Consider the following 22,294-nt stretch of genomic DNA (forward strand, 5'->3'; position numbering starts at 1 on the left):
TATCAAGCTTACTTTAGGTTGCCACCCCTTTCTAAATTAATTTACACCTTCATATAAATCTCGGATATTTTTATTTTTGCTGTTTGTTTCAATTTCGTTAATTTTGCTTATCAAGTAATCTATTTTTTTACTTCTAAACGTGTGGTTAACTTCTCGCTTTATTCTATCATAATTGCTTAAATTTGTATCATCAGAGTTATTTAATCACCTAAGTCTAGCCTAATTTCTTATTTGTATTACATTATGACATTCATTATCAAACCATGTCTTACTTATCCTTGGTTTATGGTATCCTATACTTTCTTTAGCTGCTGATTCTATTCCAGTACGTATGTGCTCCCAATTCTTATTTACGTCTGTTTCATTTATATTTTCATCATCATTTAAATCCTGGAAAATATTGAGTCTATTTGACAGTTTAATTTGATAATCTTTCTTAATTCTATCATCAGCAAATTTTCCTGTATTAAATATTAGAACTTTTAGATTTTGTTATTGATGATTTATCTCTGAGAGTCATTCTCTTAATTTAAGAATAACTAAATAATGGATCTACATGGTGAAAACTGAAATTGTCATAAATTTAGAGTTAACGGTAATATCAGCACCCCACCCCATCGACAACTAACATTACCCTAGGAAGCACTTTATCCAGACTCTGTAAATCTAGATCCTTGAAAGTCAGTTTCAACTCCATTTAAGGTGAAATTTAGCTCTTTTATATGCACCAGGTTTTGCAACACTGCCAGGATAGCCATAGGAGGCAAAGAGAAATGCATTGACATTATGGAGAGCATTATTTGATTTGCTCTCTTGCAAATATCAAACTTCCGATGGAATAGAGAAAGATATCAAAGGGAAGAGGGCAGTTTGAAGATGCTTTTCACCAGCGGAAAAGTCGAAACTTCCACTTGATTAGCCGTAACTTGATGTTGAAGTTGATTTCCTTAAGGAATACATGGGATTCCGAAAATTCTTATTCATCATATTTTATAAACATGGTGTCCAGCTTAACAATCAACATAAAAAAATGCTTTCACATGCAACATGGAGAGAAATTCATACTCTTGGACACAGTAGCAGTGCCCATTCGGGTAATACTGAAATCAATGCACAATTAGTGCATAACTTTATCTCCTTCCCTCAAGGTGAGTCTGGACCGTATGTTTCTTTATTGTGTTACTGCTAAAATTCAGTGATTACAACAATCAGTGCTAGAAGAACATGAAAATAAAGTGTACTGGAAGATTAAACATTATTATTATTATTAAAAAAAACCCACTGAAGTGCAAAACAAAAATTGTGGATCATATTGGTCAATGTATTTCAGTGTGCTCTGTCATTCGTGCAGCACCTCCCTTGTTTAACACACACACACACACACATATACATGTAGGCAACTGGGTCCATGCTTGCTTCTATATCAGTAATTTTTGGATGGAAGGTAGAATTACTAGTCAAAATTGTAAAGTCAAATTATATGCTTCAGTCTGGTCACAGGAGTTATTACTAAAAACATGTCCCTTATTTCATTTGCACAACAAATATGTAAAATCTCTGTTTGAGAATTGGAAAATTAAATAAAAATTAAGTGAAAAAATGTGAGTCCTACCCAGCGTCGATAACATGGGTACCTGGGGGAAACCCTGGGGGGTAAAGGCAGTCAGGGTCGTGATGCTGATCACATCACCCCCACTCACGACCGGATCTAGAAAGTGTGGGGCATTACCCCCACACCCCCTATATGCCTTCATGGCATGGTGCTAAGCACAGGGGAACACTTTACTTAATAGTTAAGGTGGTTTGAATTCTCTGATGAGATTTTGGTTATAACCATCACATCAAGGGAGAAGAAAGCAGGTTAGTTTCATGAGGTAAAATTATAATGTAAACAATACATAGGAATAAATGTCTACAAAATGAAACTTGCGAGAATGCACAAGACTACATCATCAATGCCATTTCTGTGTTCAAAACTATGCACGTAATGCCACAATGTGGTATCTCATCTCAAGTGTGCACCGTTTTGCTTAAAACAGTGCTATTAACATTTCTGTTGTTTGGCATGGTCAGTGCTCGAAAAATCTTATCAGAGCTAGGCGCCAGCTCTGAAATTCAGACGCTTGGAAACCACCTACTGGCAATTGTGCATACACGGCGAAAGAAACAGTAGGCGAATTGTCCACCACCATTTTCATTCGGTCTGAATTACACGACATGATGACACTGAATTGAAATAATAACTTCAATAAGCAAAGAACAATGCGTGCTTCGAACCAACATAGTTTCATTCCTTAAAACAACAATAAAAAAGTATATAAAATAGCGGTGGACAATTTGCTTACCATTATCTTTGCCGTTGACTTTTCTTGGTGCAGAGTCTGAAGAAGACCTTGTAAGACGGTTGAAACGTTACGTTTAGTTTATGTTTTAAAATAAAATATATTTCTGCCTTGGTCAGCATATTGAGTTTTTCAAAAAATTATTTGCTAACTTCCTATACTGCAATTTGAACTTAGAATCTTCAAAATTTCGTGCATGCAAACTTAAAAGAACGGCAACATTACAGCAAAAGATCACAGTCGCCATGGCGACCTGGTGACTGGGATTTTTCGAGCCCTGGGCATGGTGATAGGCATGCTGCGTCAAACTTATCTTTTTAATTATTTGAAATAGTATAAGGGGAAATGCCACGTCACATCTCATCATGCAAGTGTCTAAATCCACAGTCAGGCAACCAGAATATTTTCATATGCTGTGTAATCTCAAGGAGGAAAGGAGGGGGGCCTTGGCAGGGGTCACAACCCACCTTGTTCGTGAATCTAGTTTTGATCCATTTTAATGCGAAAACATGTCTTTTTCTGCGAAAATCTGTCCCACAAGCAGTTTCTGCTGCCGCCATTTGCTTTCTGCACGAGAGTACAATGTTCTGTGTGTTAAGATGATGCAACCCTAGTCAGTGTTTCAGCCTCGCCGTGTTTTCACTAGAACATGACGTGTCGAGTATTTTTATTTTTTATTTTTTTTTAACTATGCTTGCCTAACCTAACCTTACGGAAAATGGTTTTTGGGGCTAACGTGAATGGTTTTTGGGGCTAACATGAATGGTTTTTGGGGCTAACGTCAATGGTTTGTGGGGCTAACGTCAATGGTTTGTGAGGCTGACGTCAATGGTTTGCAATGTATTAGCATAATTTCAAATCCGGGCACGAAAGTAGATATTTTCTGGTGAACGAGGTTGCAACACTGCATAAATCGGCAAAACACTCGCACAATGCACCCTGAACCAGTACGCTATCGCCCACCATAATGTGTTACAGAATCGAAATAACAAGTAACAGTAAGTACTCGTAAATGTAAGAAATAGACATTATCTTAGTTAGAAATGCATTATTTCACCTTAGGAAATGTTCAGCATTCCAAAATAGTACGTTAGCAATGTAAAAAAGTGCGAAATATATGATTTATAGGTGTTTCCCTTATACTATAATAGTACCAAAAAAAAAATCAAAGGCAGGAAAAGAAGACAATACCAGGTGTGCCAGTTAATAATTCTTAATTGATCCAAAAGAAAACAAATGGTAACAAATGCTTTATTCAAAGTATGCGCCATCGCTAGCTATACATTTTGCCCATCTGTCCGTCAAATTGTGGATGCCCTACCAGAAAAATCGAGTCACCAAGCCATTGTTCGACATCTTCGTAATTGTTGATGTGTTGCTGGGAAAGTGAGTGAGACATCGATGAAAACAAGTGGTAGTCTGAAGGGGCTACGTCTGGTGCGTATGGCGGGTGGGGCAAAAATTCCCAGCCAAGTGCAGAAATGGTGTGTCCGACGCCTTTCGCTGTTTGTGATGAGACGTCGTGCTGCAAAATCACTCTTCCATGTGTTGTCGCCCAATCTGGATCTTTTCCATGGCATGATGATGATCAGATATGGTTTGGCGACCACCATTTAACTTCTCTGTCAGTTGTTGTTGCGTTTGCATATCGTCTTCATCCAACATTGCTTGCAATTCAGCATCTTGGAATTTTTTGGCTGCCCTGGCCAATCTTTATCTTTCAAGTCGAAATCACAACTTTTGAATCGTCGAAACCAACACACACATGTGTCTTGCATTAGGACATTGTCACCATATGTTTCCACAAGGATACAATGGCCTTCACTCACGTTGTTTTTTTGATTGAACAAGAAAAGCAGAACGTGCCGCAAATGCTCCTTATTTGGTTTGAAGGTCGACATGTTTACCACACAAACCCAATACCATGATTACTTGCCAGGTACTGTCAGTGTGTTGCCAGGTACTGTCCTGGCAACACACTGACGTAACAGTTGGGACTATGCACCAACCCTTGCTTCCAGCACCATCCAGTGACGAAATTAAGAATTATTAACCGGCACACCTGGTATGAGTGCTGACTACCAAAAGAGCAAACGTAACACCCCGTTTTTTTCTTCGAAAATCCTGGACTCGCCACTCTATACATGGATTGATCCACAAAATAAATGCACCACATGGCAGGAAATTTCAAAGGACTATAAATTCCAAACTAGAGTTGATATTCCAAAGCAAAAAATATGTTTTTTCTTATATTTCTCCAAGGATATCATGTAACAAATTTCATCCTAATCTGACCTGGTGGTGGACACTGCTGGACAATCTTGTATGGTATGCCCAGTAACCCTGCAGCACTGGTGACACAATACAGTAAATTATAAGCATCATAACCTACACGAAATAAGGTCCAATTTTGAACCATAGTACTGTCATGCTCATTTTCAATCCTTGTACTAAAATTTCCTTCACCTACCTTTCTCCAGAATCTGCCACTTTGCCTTCCACTTCATCAGGATTCTCTACACTATACTTCATGTCTTTATCTTCACTTAAAATTAATTCACTATTGTCACCGTCCTCAGCTGGCATTTCATTAACAAATTGTCCATGGTCACATGCACTTTTAGGAACATTTTTTCCACTAAATACTTCCAGAGTTGGGTCTTCAAAATGAATCCAACTATCACCACTCACACTTTCCACTTTACAAACTGAAGTTTCATTCATGTTCTCAGTAGATAGTTTGATGTCAACAGAAGCATCCTGTATGCACTCATTAGATGGTTTGATGTCAACAGAGATATCAACATCAGGAGGCTCCTCGAATGATTCTGTTTCAGTCTTGACACACGACTCATCCGGAAGCCACACATTCTCCACAGATGTTTGTTCACAAACTAATGGATCAGCACTTTCTGCTTCAGACTTTATGAGCACTTCCACTGGAGAGAAACACGTATCAGACATTGGAGCAGACAAATTTTCTTGACTATCATCAGCCCAGGATGCAGAAGCCTTCTGAAATACAATCACACGCAGTGTGGATTAAAATCCTGATCTCTAATTTAAATTTTTTTTTTACTTTTTTAAAAGAAAAAATAGTCAGATTTTTATATTTAAATCACAGGTCATTAAAAAAAACACCCCACAAACTTCTGCACACTGTAAGCCTTAGACTTTAAAAAAAAAGGGCGGATGTGAGGTTTGATACATGCTAGCGGATACAGGGACAAAGAAAATTGGCTATAACCAGATCTAGCACCTCGGCAGAATACTTGAAATAATACAGAAGACAGTCAGAATGTTCCAATAGAGCAATCTAATATAACAGTGATAAATATTTTTTTGGTTCATTTTGTCCATGCTGCATCTGAATATTTCATGGTGCTCCAAGACAGAAAATGCATAACAGTAATTGCACTTGCAGTACAACTTAGAATAAATATTCCTCAGGGGGCAGTAGCTACAGAGCTAAACTAAAATTGAGGAAAAAAATAATACAGAGGAACTTAACCCTAGAACACTACCGCGTTCCAATATTACAGTGTAACTACCGCTACGTAAATTTTACGTAAATGAAGACATCTATTTTTAAAACAACCTCTACATCATGAAACAAATTTCTATTCATTGTGAACATTATTTTGTTTATTTTTCCTTATATTGGAATTTTATTCTTCATTTTAAAATGCATAAGCATGGTTTTATTAAACATAGAATATTTTAAGAGAACGTCTTGCTTGACAAGCCCGTTCGTACATTAAGAATGAAGGCGAAAAGTTCGAACAATGAAAAGCAAACAATAATAATTATTCATAACGCTGTAAATAAGGAACAAATGTAATTTTAAAGTCTTACAAGAAAATAGTGCATGCTTATAAACTTTTGTTTTCCAAATCTAAGTATCCAAATCGAATTTACAAATTTCAAAATTACGTGGAAGATACTTCTCGTTTTACACAGCTACGTAAAATTGACGTACAGTGCACATCATAATAAACGACATCAAGACGATCAGCGCTTCCACCGTCCTTACCACAGTGCTGCCTTATGTCTGACAGACAACTTGAGGCACTGCTAGGCAGGGGTGAGTGGGTGCGAGGTGGGAGGTAGGGAAGGGATTTGAGCACAAAGCATATGTAAATTTTACATACGGTAGTGTTCCACAAATTGGCTTCCCACAGGAGCAGTACGTAGTTGTCATCCTCCTTTTCTTGTAGTTGCAGAAACTGCAATACTTTCAGTTCCCTTGTGACGTGGCTGCTACTGTTCTTGTCTCTTCCTTCCCCAGTACCTTCAAAATTAACTTTCTTAACTCCTGTGACACTCCAGGATTTATTAGTCTTTGCTCCTGCCAGATCTTGGTCAAGTTCTCATGGAGGTGAAGCATGGACTGAATTCGTGAGAATGGTCTCTCTTCTGAGTTGCCCTGATTGTTGTACAAGTTGTGAGAGTGAATAATGTATCCATTGATCGCTGCGATGTTGATCATATTATAGAAAAATGAGATATTATAGAAAAATTCACGCAAATCTTACGTGAATACAAATGGCGATATTACTACATGCACGTCAAAATTACGTGCAATATTTTTCTTCTGTTACTATCGCTACGTATTATTGACGTACAGTCTCACATAACGCACAAACTAAAGACGTTCACTGCTTCCACCCTCCTTACCACAGTGCTGCCACGCACCTGACAGAATGATAGAGGAATACCATAGGCGGAGGGGTAGGTGGGTGTGATGTGGGAGGTAGGGGAGGGAATTGAGCGTGAAGCATACGTAAATTTTACGTACGGTAGTGTTCTAAGGTTAAAATTGGGGTTCCAGTGTGTGTGTGATCTGATTTTACTATATAAAATATAAAATAGCTATGAAAGACCTTCTAGGACTGGTTATTAAAAGATAAAATGCAGTGTTTTGATCTAGACAAAGGTTTCCATCAGGAATGTTGTTATTGTTGTTATATAAAAAAACTTACATTTGTCCTACAATTAGCCTTTCAACCTCCTCATTTTACAAAGTTCCAGATGAACACTCATGTTATAAGATTGATAAGTTGAATGTGGTGTTTTTTATTACCCACTCTAGGTACAGCTTTTATTATACTATTTTAGGTCTCACTGCAGAACATGGGCTGCTTTTTTCCTCTAAATAGACGAACAAAATTTATATCCCCTGAAAGTACGTACCTTCTACTTCCATTATCCGGTGTTACTTTTCCGATTACTATTATATTATTGCACGTAAAAAATGTTTTTCCTACTGCTAAAACCAATGCATATCTCCATTTGTTCACATCCATATTGTTTATGCACAGTTGCTGTCATTTGTTTCGTGGTCTTCTCCGTACAAGAGTTTTGTTACCTTGTGTTCCGACGTCAGACTAGGAATGCCTACGAGGTTAAGTTAGGCCTGTTAGGTTAGTTTCCATTAGCATGAATACAATGAAAAATTATTCTTTGGACTAAGAGAACTAAATCAAGCTAGCCTAAAATAAAAATGCTTGTTCAAGTGTTGTGCGATAAGTGAGACTCTTCGTTTCCCTTAATTAGAGTTGATTTGTCGCTCCGGATTCCACCCACCCACACACACACAGTTTCTTTCATTATTTCAGATGAGGAATGCTAACAAGGTGGGTTCCAATAGCATAAATACAATGAAAAATGTTTTTCCTGCTACTAAAATAATGCATTTCTCTATTCATTCACTATTTCGACGAGGAATGCCTACAAGGCTAGGTTAGGTTTCATTAGCATAAATACAATGACAAATTATTATTCAGGCTGAGAGAACTAAACATAGCTACCTAACAACGTAGGCATTTTTTGCTTTCACTAGAGTTGTACAGGAATGTGAGCCACCATGTCACTTTTTTCTTCCAAGAGCATCCAACCTGGATACGTATTTCTCGTTTTTTTTCTAAGAAAATTTTTTTCCGCACCTTCAAAGTTACATTTCCCGATTACTAACAACAAAACATTACCAAAAAATTATGAACTGTGTTCCTCCTAAGCAGCCCTACTCTGCAGTCTTACCCTATTTTATTATGATGAGTGCATTAACACATACTTTTATCAAAAGTGTATGGTAAAATATAATGAACACATTATGTAACTCAATTGAATTTTAAATATTTCTTTAAACAAGGCAATATCTTGTTCTGATGATTACATACACCATTCCTCATGAATTTGAAAGTAGTTTTACAATGAGGTCAATGCCACACACAAAATTGATTTGCTGTGCAAAACAGGAGAGAATAGTGTAATATGAAACACAATTTTATTCACAAGAACCTTGATACTTACATATCCCTGTCACAGTAGTTCTTCAAGAAAGTATACAGGATTCCATTATTAGTAATGTAAAAATAATACTTTCTATTCATTACAAATACATCTATTACCACCCCAAGAACAAATAAGATTTGACTGCATATTTTAGTACGTCACAACTTCAAGTAAAAAAAATTAACTTTACCTCAAAGCCCATCTCCCCTCTCTGCTTCTCTTCTGCAGATGATGGGATTTCCTTCAGAAGGTTTTCCGATTCAGAAGACATGTTATGGAAGTCCTGCCTAGATCATCTAGCTTGTATATGAATGAAGAGCATACGAACTTTGGCACACTGTCATCCTCTGAAACCTAGAATGAAGAAAACTGAAGTCATAAGTAGGGTAGGGTTGGGACATGGGTATTTAGACACTGAGTAGCTAAATAAAATTTGGTTAAATACTGGGTATTTATTAAACATTTAGTTATCTACCAAGAGCCGCCATAGCTAAGTTCGTAGAGCATCTGGTTATCACTCGGAAGACCTAGGCTCATCTCATGGCAGGTGATCTGCACAAGGAAATTTTCCAGTCATTTCCCTGTTTCTGCATGGCTCTAAGGTTCACCCAGCCTCGTATAAATTGGTACCTGGAAGGCAACCCTGGAGAGTAAAGGTAGTCAGGCAATCACAACTATGGCCACGATCAAGAATATGTGGAGCTCTATAACTCCACATCACACCATGTGCCTTCACAGCATGTGTGCACAATACACAGGGATAACTTTGTCTTTCTTTCATTTTTAGTTATCTACCTCAAAAGTAGATATTTATTACAAATTAAATGTTCCCTTTATATTTTGTCTTGAGATAAAAATATAAACATTCCTCTTTGCAACTGTTACAGTTGAACATCTGGAATCCATACCAGAATTGTAAAATTTACTGTACAATGTATTTTTAAATTATACAAAGCTTTGTATATTTCTATTCCTATTATATTTTGGTGATTCCAGTATTATTTATTTATTTATTTCGTCTTCTTTTACATGGCGAAGTTAAGGCTGTGGAGCCTTTTCTTCCACTTGACCATGTTTACAAAAAAAATTGAATATGAAATAATTAAAATATTGAAAAAAAAAGAAAAAATATATAAAAATTACAGAGAAATAAAAAATACAAAGAAAAATTACATATAAGAAAGGTAATCTAACCTATAGATACGGGCACACACACTCACACTCACACATACATATTTTTGCCCTTACACACGTACAAGCAAATACATAACACTACACTTTCTTAAGCACAGTCCAATATTACACATACTTAAAAAACAGTCCAAAACGATATACTTTGACGATAATTCATCTTAACTATTACGCTAAATAATTTTTGTGCCTTACGTCCTTCTATCATTCTCTGCACCCGCCATATTATTAGGGAAATCAAACATTTAATTTTCATTGTATAATATATGTAACTTTAACAATTTTTTGAACGTCACAATTGAGGAAGAGACATGAATTTCAGGTGGCAACTTGTTCCAAAGGCCTGCTGAGGTAACAGTAAAAGAATTTGCATAAACGTTGGATTTGTGGAGTGGAATGGACAGCAAAGACCTTTCGCGCGATCTGGTGTTGCAGCTGTGAAAGTCGGAAAGATGTTGAAATCGGTTATAGAGATATTGCGGGTCTTTTATTTGGAGTATTTTGTACAGTAAAATTAACTTATGAAAATTACGTTTATCGCTTAATTTAAGCCACTCAACCTTCGCAAAGTACGATGTCAAATGCTCTGAATATTTTAGATCGAAAACGAAACGAATGCAGGCATTTTGAATTTGCTGCAGTCGTTTAGCTTGCTCGTGATTGACATCCAAGAAAGCAATGTCGCAATAGTCAACAATGGGAAATACAAGAGATTGGACCAGTTTAATTTTTATGCATTCAGGGAGGACGCTTTTGAGCCGATAGAGTGAATGCAATGCACCGAAAGCTCTTCTAGATACAGAGTTAACTTGCTCTGCCCAGGTGAGATGGTGGTTGAGTATCACACCCAGATTCTTAACAGTAGTGGAGAAGGGCAGATGAATATCATTTACGTTGAGTCTAGGGAGGCTAGATTTATCTATTTTGCTCAAAATTCTAGGGGAACCTACAAGAATACACTGGGTTTTAGTCGGGTTTAGATGTAAGCCATGGTGTGCAGACCAAGTACTTATTTGTTTATGGTTATTGTTCACAATTTCTATTGCATGCAGTATTTCTTGCGGGGGGAAAGAGAAATATAACTGAAAATCGTCGGCATAGATATGGTATTTACAGCAGTTAAGCACCGTCGGGAGGTCGTTTATATACAGAGCAAATAAGAGGGGGCCGAGTACAGTGCCTTGGGGACACCACAAGGAATGGTTTTCCATGACGATTTTCCATATAGGTCAACGACACATTGTCGACGTTCTTGTAGATAGGAGCAGAACCAATTAACCGCGGAGTCAGAAAAATTGAATATCGATGATAATTTAGCGAGTAGAATTTCATGATCAATTGTCTGAAAAGCTTTTGTAAAGTCTAGAAGTACCAGAATCGTAAGTTGTTTATTGTCATGGCTAGCCTCATGTCATCGGTTACGTTGACAAGAGCCGTGCAGTGCTGTGGTTACTTCCAAAGCCAGACTGAAGAGGATCTATTAAATTATTTCGCGTTAGAAAGTCCCGGGTTTGATTGCTGACGAGATGCTCTAGGGCTTTAGACAAGGCTGGGAGGATGCTGATTGGTCGGTAATCGTTGACGTTTATTATGTTGTTTGTTTTAGGTATAGGGCGTACAAGGGCGAGTTTCCAAGATGAGGGAAATGCGACGGTAATTAAAGAAAAATTTAAAATATGAGTGATAGGAGCAAGTACTTGGTAGAGAATTTTTTTAATCATGAGGATAGAAATTTCATCTACTCCTACGGCCGATGACTTTATCTTCTGTAACGATTTTCTTACTTGTTCTGGCGAAAAATAAGAAAAACAAAATTTTGGACCAGTTGTGGAGCATGTTTCAATGTTACGAATCGTTTCGTGTTTCACATTATCATCGACGATCGGAAGATCACAAAAGCGATCGTTCAATACTTCCGGTGGAAATTTATTAATGGATTTGTGGTTTCTCCGCTTCCCCACTCCCAGTATTTTCAATTTTTTCCAGAGGACGTCAAGTGTGCTTTCGTATGTTAGTAGTTCAGACCCGAATCAGCGCTTTGATTTTCGTACTTCCTGGGTGCAACGGTTCCTCAGGATTCTGTAATTTTCAAAGATGGATGTGTTATGATCACCAACCTTGATCCCCTTCCTATATTTGGTGTATGCTTTGTCACGCATCGCCATAAGCCGGTGCAACTTGCACTTCCTCACTTCTCTAGCTACATTCACATTTCCTATTCAGGGTGGCCAATCTTGGACCAGGATAAAATTCAAGTATAATTTCTGGTTTCAGGAGAACTTTCCATAAAAATTCAAGGGTATAAGCAGATGTTTCTGTATTTCAACATTACATATTACCACCTCTCATCCCCCCCCCCCCCACCACACACACACACAAATACATGGGCCATTTCATAAATAATGCACAGTGTAACAACACTGCAGAGTGGATGATGCAACCGAAGTAAGACTGGCATCATTTTACATAGAGGGCATGACGCAGCCAGCCATATGTTCATGAGCTCTAGACTTTACTTTACATAGTGTGACTGTGAGATGGATTGGAAATGGAGGCTGCAGATGTCTTGGATACTATTACAATTGAAACTCTACGTGGCAAAAACCAGACAGAAATCTACAGAGCGTTACTGGAAGTGTGTGGTGAGTCAACACCATATAGTACAGTGTCTCGTTGGTCAAATAATTTTCATAGTGGTCGTGCGAGTATACAGATGATGGAAGACCAGGAAGGTCGAAAACAACAACTGATTAACAATCTGTGCAACTCATGGCAGCAGCTCTAGAAGAAGATCGTCGTGCAACTTGTGAAGAACTTCCAGACACCACAGGGATCCCACCAACATCTGTATACAGCATTTTGATCAATGATTTTGGCACGCTGGATCCCCCACTTCATGACAGCTGCACAGAAAAAGACACGCCTGGACAATGCAACCGTGCTGAAACAAAGATTCAACATTGAAGGAGAGGCATTCTTGCATCGGATTGTTGCTATTGATGAAATGTGGATCAGGGACTTTGAACCGGAACTGAAAATGCAGTCAAACGAGTGGACTGCATCTTCACCACGACCCAAAAAAATTCAGCATGCACAATCAAATTTCAAACAAATGATGATTTTTGCTTATGGTCATCAGGGAGTAATCCTCACAGAGAGAGATCCATGTGGCACACATGTCACAGCAGTGTATTACCATGATTTCTTGTAAAATCTGCAAAGAAAAATGCACAAAACACGCCCTCAGCTACTCGAGGCTGGTCCACTCATTCTTTAAGACAACACTCGGTCGCATATCAGGTATGTTGTCAATGAAAAACTAGGTGATTACAGTTGGGATGTGATACCCCATGCTCCGTATAGTCCAGACATGAGTCCCCCTGACATTCACCTCTTCCCAAAGTTGAAACTGCCTTTGCATGGACGTCGTTTTTCCTCTCTGAAAAAGCTTTCTACTGCCGTTATCCAAGCCATTCAACAGCTGAACAAAGATGGCGTATTGGATGGCATACAAAAGCTTCGAGTTGGGATTTGGTCATTGCCAAGCAGGGACACTACATTGAAGGACTGTGAAGAGACATCGCTGCCACAGCAACATATGGGTGAGATATAATTAGTGTGCATTATTTATGAAATGACCCATGTATATAATAACAATATAAAGGGTCTGTGTGATAACAATGCATCCACAAAATACTACATAATTCTATTAAGGCGAAGGAGGACAATTACGCACCAGTTGTGCATTTATTTCAATACATTTGGATTGGGCACTCCTATTTAAAAAAAGCGTTTAGTATGAAAGAGAGTATGAATTTCTCTCCATGTTGCAAGTGAAAACTGTTTTCAAGTTGATTAGTAAGCTAGACATGATGTTTCTACGTCATTGGATGTTTGATATTCCCGAAAAAATAATGGCCCCATAAACCTAACGCATTCTCCTTGCCTCCTACGGTCATCCTGTCAGTCTTGCCAAACCTGATGTGCATAAAAGAGCTAAAGATGACTTTCAAGGAGATAGATTAACGAAGGCTGCATAAAGTGCCTCCTAGGGTAATTTTAGGTGTCAGAGGGATGGGGGCATTGCTATTACCGTTAGCTTTAAAGTGATGACAATTTATTCTTAGTCTTCACCACCTAGATTTGGCAGCCATCATCCATCGCAATAATCCATTAATGCTCATATAAAATCAAAAATAAAGGATTCCCGGATAACAATATTGTCATCTTCATCTTATATATATATATATAAGGGGTTGGGTGACGCAGCCTATATATGTATATTTCATTTGAGGGGTCAGGTGACGCAGCCTATATATGTATATCACATCCGCTAATGGCAAAAGTTGGTCTTTATGGGCCGGAGCCAGTAGTGGCATCATAGTGGGGCAGAGGGTGAGTGCCACAGTTCACAGCCAAACGAGTGCACGAAAGAGCCAGACCTGGTTCCAAAAGAGCGAAGTTGGCAAACAGTAATCGGCAGCTGCCCCAGTGAAAAAGACCTAGGGGAAATTGTCCCTCTCCCTCTTAAATGGCATATGTACACACACACACAGCTGGATTTTCCTCCTCCTCACCAGTTCCATGTAGAAACAGACAACGGAAGGGAAAGGGAATATCTCTACCTCTACCTTCCTTGCCCCCCCCCTGTAGTGGTTGAAAGGGCATGGTTTCAAGTGCTCCAGTCTATCTCCTATATGAACAGATAGGGGATTCGTTTATCCTTGATTCCATTGTAAATCCTCTAAAGAACTCGGGCAGGGTGAAATTTGTGCAGTACTTATGTTCTCTGTATTTACACCACAAATTTTTACATGTTGTACAATGTGTATGTATAACATGGGATGCATTTTCAATATTTATGAAATGGGAACTTATTATGTGCAGACAAAAATGGTATGCTTTCTTTCTTTTTTTTTTCAAATATGGAATATATAATGATTAAATAACAAATATTTGCTCACACTCTCTCTCTCACTCTCGTTTTAGTAGTGTTTAATTTAAATATACTAATCTCTTGGCCTCCTATGAAAACAATTGGGTAAGCTAAACAGTCATAACTACAGACATATTTATTTAGGCAAGAGAACATCCATTCTTGTTGTTTAGCTTTATTTTACTTCCCTTTTCTGCCACATTTGGTTATCACGAAAATGGGGATGAGAGTGATATATGATGGAATTGATGAAGGCTGGGATTCAAACACGTGAATCTTGTTCCTGTGTGTTGTAATGGGACACTGCCAGTTTGTCATGACTACCTTGACTTTCAATGGAATCGTTACAAGCTGGCAGTGTCCGTGACTGACTCTGCAGTGAATAATGAAATCATTTGGAATGAAAAATTTCTTCCAGAATTGCCAAATGAATATTATTGAAGAAACTACAAAAAGGTGCGTATCGTTACCTGTTTATCCCTTCAATATATTGAATTTTTGCCACCTCCCATCACTTTTTCTAGCTGTATAGATTTAATCGCGACAATGTTAGCATTGCTCTTCCATCACTTTACCTAACTTCTGTCATAACGATGAACGTTGATTAAATTAAATGGGTGAAGGGTGGATACAAAGAAACACTTATGCACAGACCAGGGCTTGAACTCGGACCCTTCAGTAATGAAATCGTAAGATGGAGAAATTAGGGGAAATCAAGCAATGCAAAATTTTTGAAAAAACGTTAATCATACACAAAGATGGTGTTTAAAAAATCCAATTGAAAATTACCACTGAGGGAAAATGCAGTTTGCTTTACCAATATCCACGTATCCGAATGGTTAGCCCTTTCATCTAGTCTTTGTTGTTAGCCGACCTCCGTGGGGGAATGCAAGTGGTCCTGGATCACTACCCGTAGGAGGCACATAGTGGTTCAGATCTCACTTTAAACTGTAGGGCCAGTCCCGATTAGCCTTTCTATGCATAAAGTGGGCTTAAAACACCGAATCAACCAACCGTGGGATAGTGGTTATCACAGTGCACTATGATGTAAGGAGTTCCAGGTTCAAACCCCCCACCTGGGCATTGGTGTTCTTTGTGTTTGTCCCTCCCTTAATTTCATCATATCATCTTCGCAATTAACCGAATGTGAAAAAAGGCGATGCTAAGTAACAAAAATCGGTAACACTTCGATATTGTCCCAACGGATTTCTTCATTTTTACAGAAGAAACTACTTACGGAAATGAGTTTGTGTAGCATATATAAGTTCATGGAGGTATTTTCTTTCATAGTGGAATCTATGAATTTTTCAACAGAAATATCTCTCCGACACACAACAGCCGTTGCTGTCATTTCCTTCCACTACGTGAACCAGATGTTGTGTACGTTTGATGACATAACCCCCTGTCAGTGTTTCCAACCACACCGTTGTTTTACAAGAAGATGACAATTTTAACTATGTTTGCCTAACCGAACCTTCCCGTGCATGGTTCGTGGGGCTATTCATGAATTGGGGCTATCCGTGAATGGTTTGTAAGGCTACACATGCATGGTATGTGGGGATTCTTCGGTTTGTAGGGCTATCCGTACATGGTTTGTGGGGCTATTCAAGAATTGGGGCTATCCGTGCATGGTTCGTGGGGATTTTTCGGTTGAGAAGGTTGGAAACACTTCATACCCACAGATGATCTACCATGCTAGTCAGGTTGTCTCGCCGGTAACGGTTCCGATTGTGTTATGCTCTTTTTCAAAATCTTGTAGCAGAAACACTAACTAACGTAGGACTTTGGCAATCATCGTCACACGAAATTTGAACCTTTCTTAAAGTATTTAGCAGTGTTTCGATATCAGAAAAGTACTTGTTATTCTTGAAAAAAATACTTTAAAAATTCCTTACACAACAATTGTCTCCTCCCGATATGCAAGGCATTCTCCGTTCATGGAAGCGAAAGGAAGCATCGTAAAGTACTGCTGAGGTAATTTAAACTTTACGGAAGCTAATTAGCACAGATATCTCCTGAAGGAAACACAAATTATGTGAAAAATATGATGTTAAAAGTACCTTGCCAAAAACTCACCTTTTCGCAAACTTCGTGCATGACACTGACTACAACCGCTAGCTGTTCCTCTCTCCCTGGATGTTCGCAGCATGTCTAAAGGGGTTTCGTGTTTGAGAGAAGCAGTAGCAATATCTAGTAGTAAGTAGGGGTGTACGGGATGGGAAATTTTTAAAATCCCGACATTTGGAACGGGAAAAATTCGCAAATTCATGACAAGACGGGCAACATTGAAAATTTTCCAGCAGCCACCCCCACCCGTACTGATGGATATACAACAGTCATTTTTTCAGGGCTAAACAAAAAAAAATCATAAAAATTGACCCAAAATGCCCACTAATTCCCGGCTCCGTCCCTGGGGTAATTGGCCCCACCTTTTTCTATAGATTCCCTTTAAAGGCATGTTAGAACCAGGTCTTCGGGCTCCCTGAATAGCAGTTTCGTAGCACTCATCGTTCGTGAAACTATACATAAGACTAAACACAGTTGTTAAATCACATTTTCGAGCCACGTTCCCTTGGCCCTGGAAAAATATATGTTTAGCCCCACCTGGATGTTTCCTTTGGCATACAAATTTCCAGAATCCTCAATTCGATATGGGACTGTATAACTTCATCGGTGTTTTGTGGTGTGGACAAGAACGACATTTGTGCAGGAAACAATTGTCGACACACCACTGAAAAGCTATAGAGTTGTTTGAAAAAGTTTCATGAAACCTGTACCGGTTCCATGTATCTCCGAACATTTTCCCTGCCAGACGAAAGTACACATTCAAACCCTGCACGTAAACGACTAGGATCAGTGAACCGATGACGAAAACCCCTTTGTACCTCACAGATGTGACCCACAGAGAAGCAGAAGTTCATCTGAAAGACGATAGTAATCAAATGGCTGTTGTCAACCATAGATTACATAGGAGTATACGGAAGTGAAAAACCTGTGTCAACAAAAACCCAGTACGTTATTGCTAAAACTGTGCAGTATGTGTTAACAGAAATAACTCCAAATTGAACCATGTAAAAATTGCATTCGTAGGATGATGAAATCGCAATAAAACGAAAGGAACTTGGGCCAAAATGACGAAATAAACGAGTGAGAGGTGTTGGGGCAATATCGAAGTAGTAATCAAAAATCAAATCATGGTTTGATTTGGTTTATTTTACTTCACTTTCCTGCCACATTTGGCTAATCGCCAAGATGATATGATAAAATTGTGAAGGGACACTCACACACAAAAATAACACCCATGTCAAGCCAGGATTCGAAACCAGGATCCCTGGCTTAGTGGTCAAATCAAATTGTTTTTGATATTTGAAAGGGATTGGTGTTACCTGTACTTTTTTTAGTAGTCATACCTCATTTTGCAATCTTTTCTTGTCCTTGACGTTCAATTTTCAGGAATACTGGGCGTTAAAGTGTGTGTGCGTGTGTGGGTGGTAGGAAGGCTTTATGATCCATACCAACGCTACCTCAAGTGTCGAGGTTACCGCACGTCACTGATGTCAACAGACGTAAATCACAATTGAACCATGTAAAAATTGATTAAATTTTAAGTATCCCCGAAACACCTGAAATTCCTTATTTTCTTCATTTTCACATTGGTACTTACGTATTCTGCATTCCTAAAGATTCTTGAAGGTGCCATCGTTTTTTTCACGGAAATAATCTATATTTTCACTAGAACATGACGTCGAGTATTTTTAATTTTTTTTTTTAACTATGCTTGCCTAACCTAACTTAACCTAACATTACGGAAAATGGTTTTTGGGGCTAACGTGAATGGTTTTTGGGGCTAACGTCAATGGTTTGTGAGGCTAACGTCAATGGTTTGCGACATATTAGCATAATTTCAAATCCGGGCACGAAAGTAGATATTTTCCGGTTAACGAGCTTGCAACACTGCATAAATCGACAAAACACCCCTATATCAGTATGCTATCACGGCCATAATGTGTTACAGATTCGAAACAACAAGTAAGCAATAGACATTATCTTAGTTAGAAATGCATTATTTCACCTTAAGACATGTTCCGCATTCGAAAATAACACGTTAACAATATAAAGAAGTCCGAAATATATGATTCGTAGGTGTTTCCCTCATACGATAATAGTACCAAATTGGGTTTAGAAAAAAATTTGCGTAGTTCTACACACCATTCTCGCATAGCCCCACGAACCATTGACACATAGCCACACAAACCATTTGCGGAAACGTACCATTTTCAGTTACAAAAACAAGTGTTTGGAAACACTGACCGGGATTACGTTCATCACACACAGGCTACATCCACCTGGAAGTATATGGATGCAAGAGCTTTCGTGCATCAGTCACATATTTATATTGAAAAATAGATGATTTACCGGCAAAATTGAATGAACGATGCGAGAAAACACTTCCACGAAATTCCACAATACTAAAGAAATTGCATTGGGTAAGTAATTTCTCCTGTAAATTTGAAGAAATGCGTTTCGGGGATACTTACATTTTACCAAAAATTGCATTGGTACCATGACGAAATCAGAATAAAACAAAAGAAACTTGGGCCCCTTAGTTTTAGGCTTCGCTCTCTTCAAGCTTGAATTCAATGTTAATTTCGCCCCTCTAAAGAACGCACACAGGTGAAAAATTCTGCATAAACCCCTGGCACGGATACACTGAAGGTACTAATTTTCTTACACGGGAACAAGGTAACCAACCTGACACAACTCCATGCGTTCCAACGAGGTAAACAAGAAACAAAACACTAACCATAGATCTAAAATGGCTGCAGTGTTGCCAGATCAAAATTAGAAAAGTCCTCCCCTCTGGATATGACGTCACACGATTGAAGCTGTGCCTGTGTCTGTGGCCGGTAGGGATGGGCGGGACAGATTTTTTTGGGTCGAAACGGGATCGGGAGGGGACATTTTTTAAATCCCGACATTCGGACGGGGAAAATTCTCAATTTCCCCACAAAGTCAGAAAATGTTCAGGACGGGAAATGTTCGAAATTTCCCGAAGCTATGGAAATCTCTAATTCTACACTTCATTATGTTGACCTGCATCCCATATATGTAATGTAGTGGATATAATATAAATTTGTAACTCAATTATGCTGATCTACATCCCAAATATGTTATCAAGGGTATTATAATATATATTTGTAACCATAACTGCTACATGCATGAATGTAATCAAACCGATATGTAATAATATATACTTGTAACTTTAATTTTACTGCATCCCAAATAAGTAATCAAGTGGATGTATTTGTACTGATATCATGGTAATGTTGTATGTAACAAATCACATGTTTTAAACAAAAGTAAGGCAACCTTTACCCAGTAAATTATAGTTAAAGTCGTTAAAGAAAAAAATAGGGGTGTGTTCGAAATTTCTCGAAGCTCTTCACATCTCGAATTCTACACATAATTTTTATCTTAAGTGCTGGTTTTTGCACTTTTGGTACAAAAACTAACAATTTCCTATACGTTCCAGACATACATTTACAATGAAGAAAATGTCGAGAATTGACAACTTTTTAAAATGACTATTCTGTATTTCCCTACTGCTTGGGACCTCTAAAAGTCGGGAAGTTATTTCCAGAAGTTGGGATCGGGACGGGAATTATTTTCCCGGTCCCGACTTTTCAGGATCCCGCTCACCTCTACTTCAGGGACAAATGTAGGGAGTAATAGCCCTCCTTTTCCCGCCACTGCTGAAGTAGGTTAGGATTCATATTCCATCTAAATTTCAAGAAACTAAATATTGTAGAATTGCTATCTTTGTCGTGGAAAAATCAGGGTGAAATATTTCCTGCTGCCTGAACAGTTTATATAGGAGAAAACAACTTGCAGTGTTTAATTGATTCTCCAGATCAATTTATCTATCCAAAGTACAAATTTATGTTACCTAAAGTAAGCATCTGCGCTTCAAAATTCGATACGAACCATATTTCAAAAGAATATTTGGATTTTGAACAATGGGTTGCAAATATAGTTGAAATTTCAAAGTGTGCATATCTACCCATTGCAAGATAATATATTTTTTTGCGTTTTTCATAATTTATTTTCTTGCTACTGGTGTTCAGAATAATAATGCTAGTAGAGAGAATGATATATTTGAAAACATTTATTTTGTATTTATTCATTTTGCCCCGATTTCAGGTAATTTTCCAAGGGGAAAATATCCAAAAAAATCCAAATTTTACTATTTTTATAGCATAAAAAATAATTATGTTTTTTTATTAAAGTTCAATTACTCAATTTTATAGGCCAAAATTCACCCCAAGAGCCTAAATCAGTATATTCCAGATATTCTAGCTAAACTGAAACAAAAAATTATAGATGCAATTCAAATAAAACTTAAAATATGTTCTCTCAAAGTATATTTTAATCTATTCTCAATGTATATAAATTCTCATAGTGAACAAGAACAATATATTCATCGTACCCATGTGTTAATTTTACATTTTGATGGTATTCTTTGTTTGTATGATATTTATGATAAAATTTGTGAAGAACTTAAGTTAAAACAACAAGAATTCCAAGATAGAGGTTCGGGTTGGTCACCTTGTGACACAAATCATAAACTTGAATTAAAAATAGTAAAATATGTCCCTCTTGGGGGTGGATCTAGTTATATTGAATTACCCAACCAGATCAAAAACAAGAATGCTGTAATAAATATTCAAAATAATGACAATAAATGTTTTTTATGGTGTCTCATAGCCTATTTTCATCCAGTTTCTGACAATAAATATCGTGTATCTAATTACAATTATTCTGAATACATAGCAAAATTTAAAAAAACCTATGTCAGGCATAAACTTTCCAGTAGATATCTTAGCTATCAATCAATTTGAAAAACAATATCAACAACACTACAATCGACCAATAGCTGTGCACGTTTATGGTATTAATAAAAAAGATGGAATTTATATACCAGAAGATGGTGCATACATTATTAGATTATTGTATGTTACAAAAGGAAACAAAAAACATTATTCTCATACAGAATCTACCACGATTGGTGAGAAAACAAAAAAACATCATATAATTTCAAATAATCTTGATCTGCAATGTTTAAATTGTAATTTTCACGTGGGAATGCCTCATTTCGACCATTCTTCAGATATAAATTTTTAATTATACAATTATCAAACTGGCTGCTATCTTTTTCCTGATTGCCATCTCTCCCTGTCTGAAACAATACAGCTACAAACTCTGGATATCGTATTGTAGAGATTGAAACTGATTAGTAATATCGAATTCAAAAAATTTACCCTCCACTGGCCTCTGTATCCATTGATATGTATAAAATTGTATCGGAATTTGAGGATTTCTCAAAATTGTGGCTTTGTATTTGAGAGCCTAATACGATTCATATTCAACTATAGGCATGTGTAACTCCATGGACTGAATCACACATTTTGCAGCTTCGGGTAAACTAGCATCATTGGCTGTTCCATCTGAATTCAAAGTTTTGTATCTCATT

General features: G+C 37.7%; 1 protein-coding gene across 1 annotated transcript in view; it reads right to left on the reverse strand.

The window, feature by feature from the left end:
- Positions 1 to 19,453, reverse strand: part of LOC145999201 (uncharacterized) — a 67,312-nt gene extending 47,859 nt beyond the window's left edge. The window contains exons 1-3 of the mRNA XM_083136133.1: positions 19,302 to 19,453; positions 8,827 to 8,990; positions 4,813 to 5,357 (exon numbers count right to left, since the gene is read on the reverse strand). Of these exons, the coding sequence (XP_082992259.1) occupies positions 4,813 to 5,357; positions 8,827 to 8,907 (626 nt within the window). The 5' untranslated portion in view covers positions 8,908 to 8,990; positions 19,302 to 19,453. The remainder of the gene's footprint in view (positions 1 to 4,812; positions 5,358 to 8,826; positions 8,991 to 19,301) is intronic.
- Between the last annotated feature and the right edge of the window lie 2,841 nt (positions 19,454 to 22,294).

Source organism: Lepisma saccharinum, chromosome 15 (genome assembly GCF_977018435.1).
Source record: "Lepisma saccharinum chromosome 15, izLepSacc3.1, whole genome shotgun sequence".
NCBI classification, from domain to species: domain Eukaryota; kingdom Metazoa; phylum Arthropoda; class Insecta; order Zygentoma; family Lepismatidae; genus Lepisma; species Lepisma saccharinum.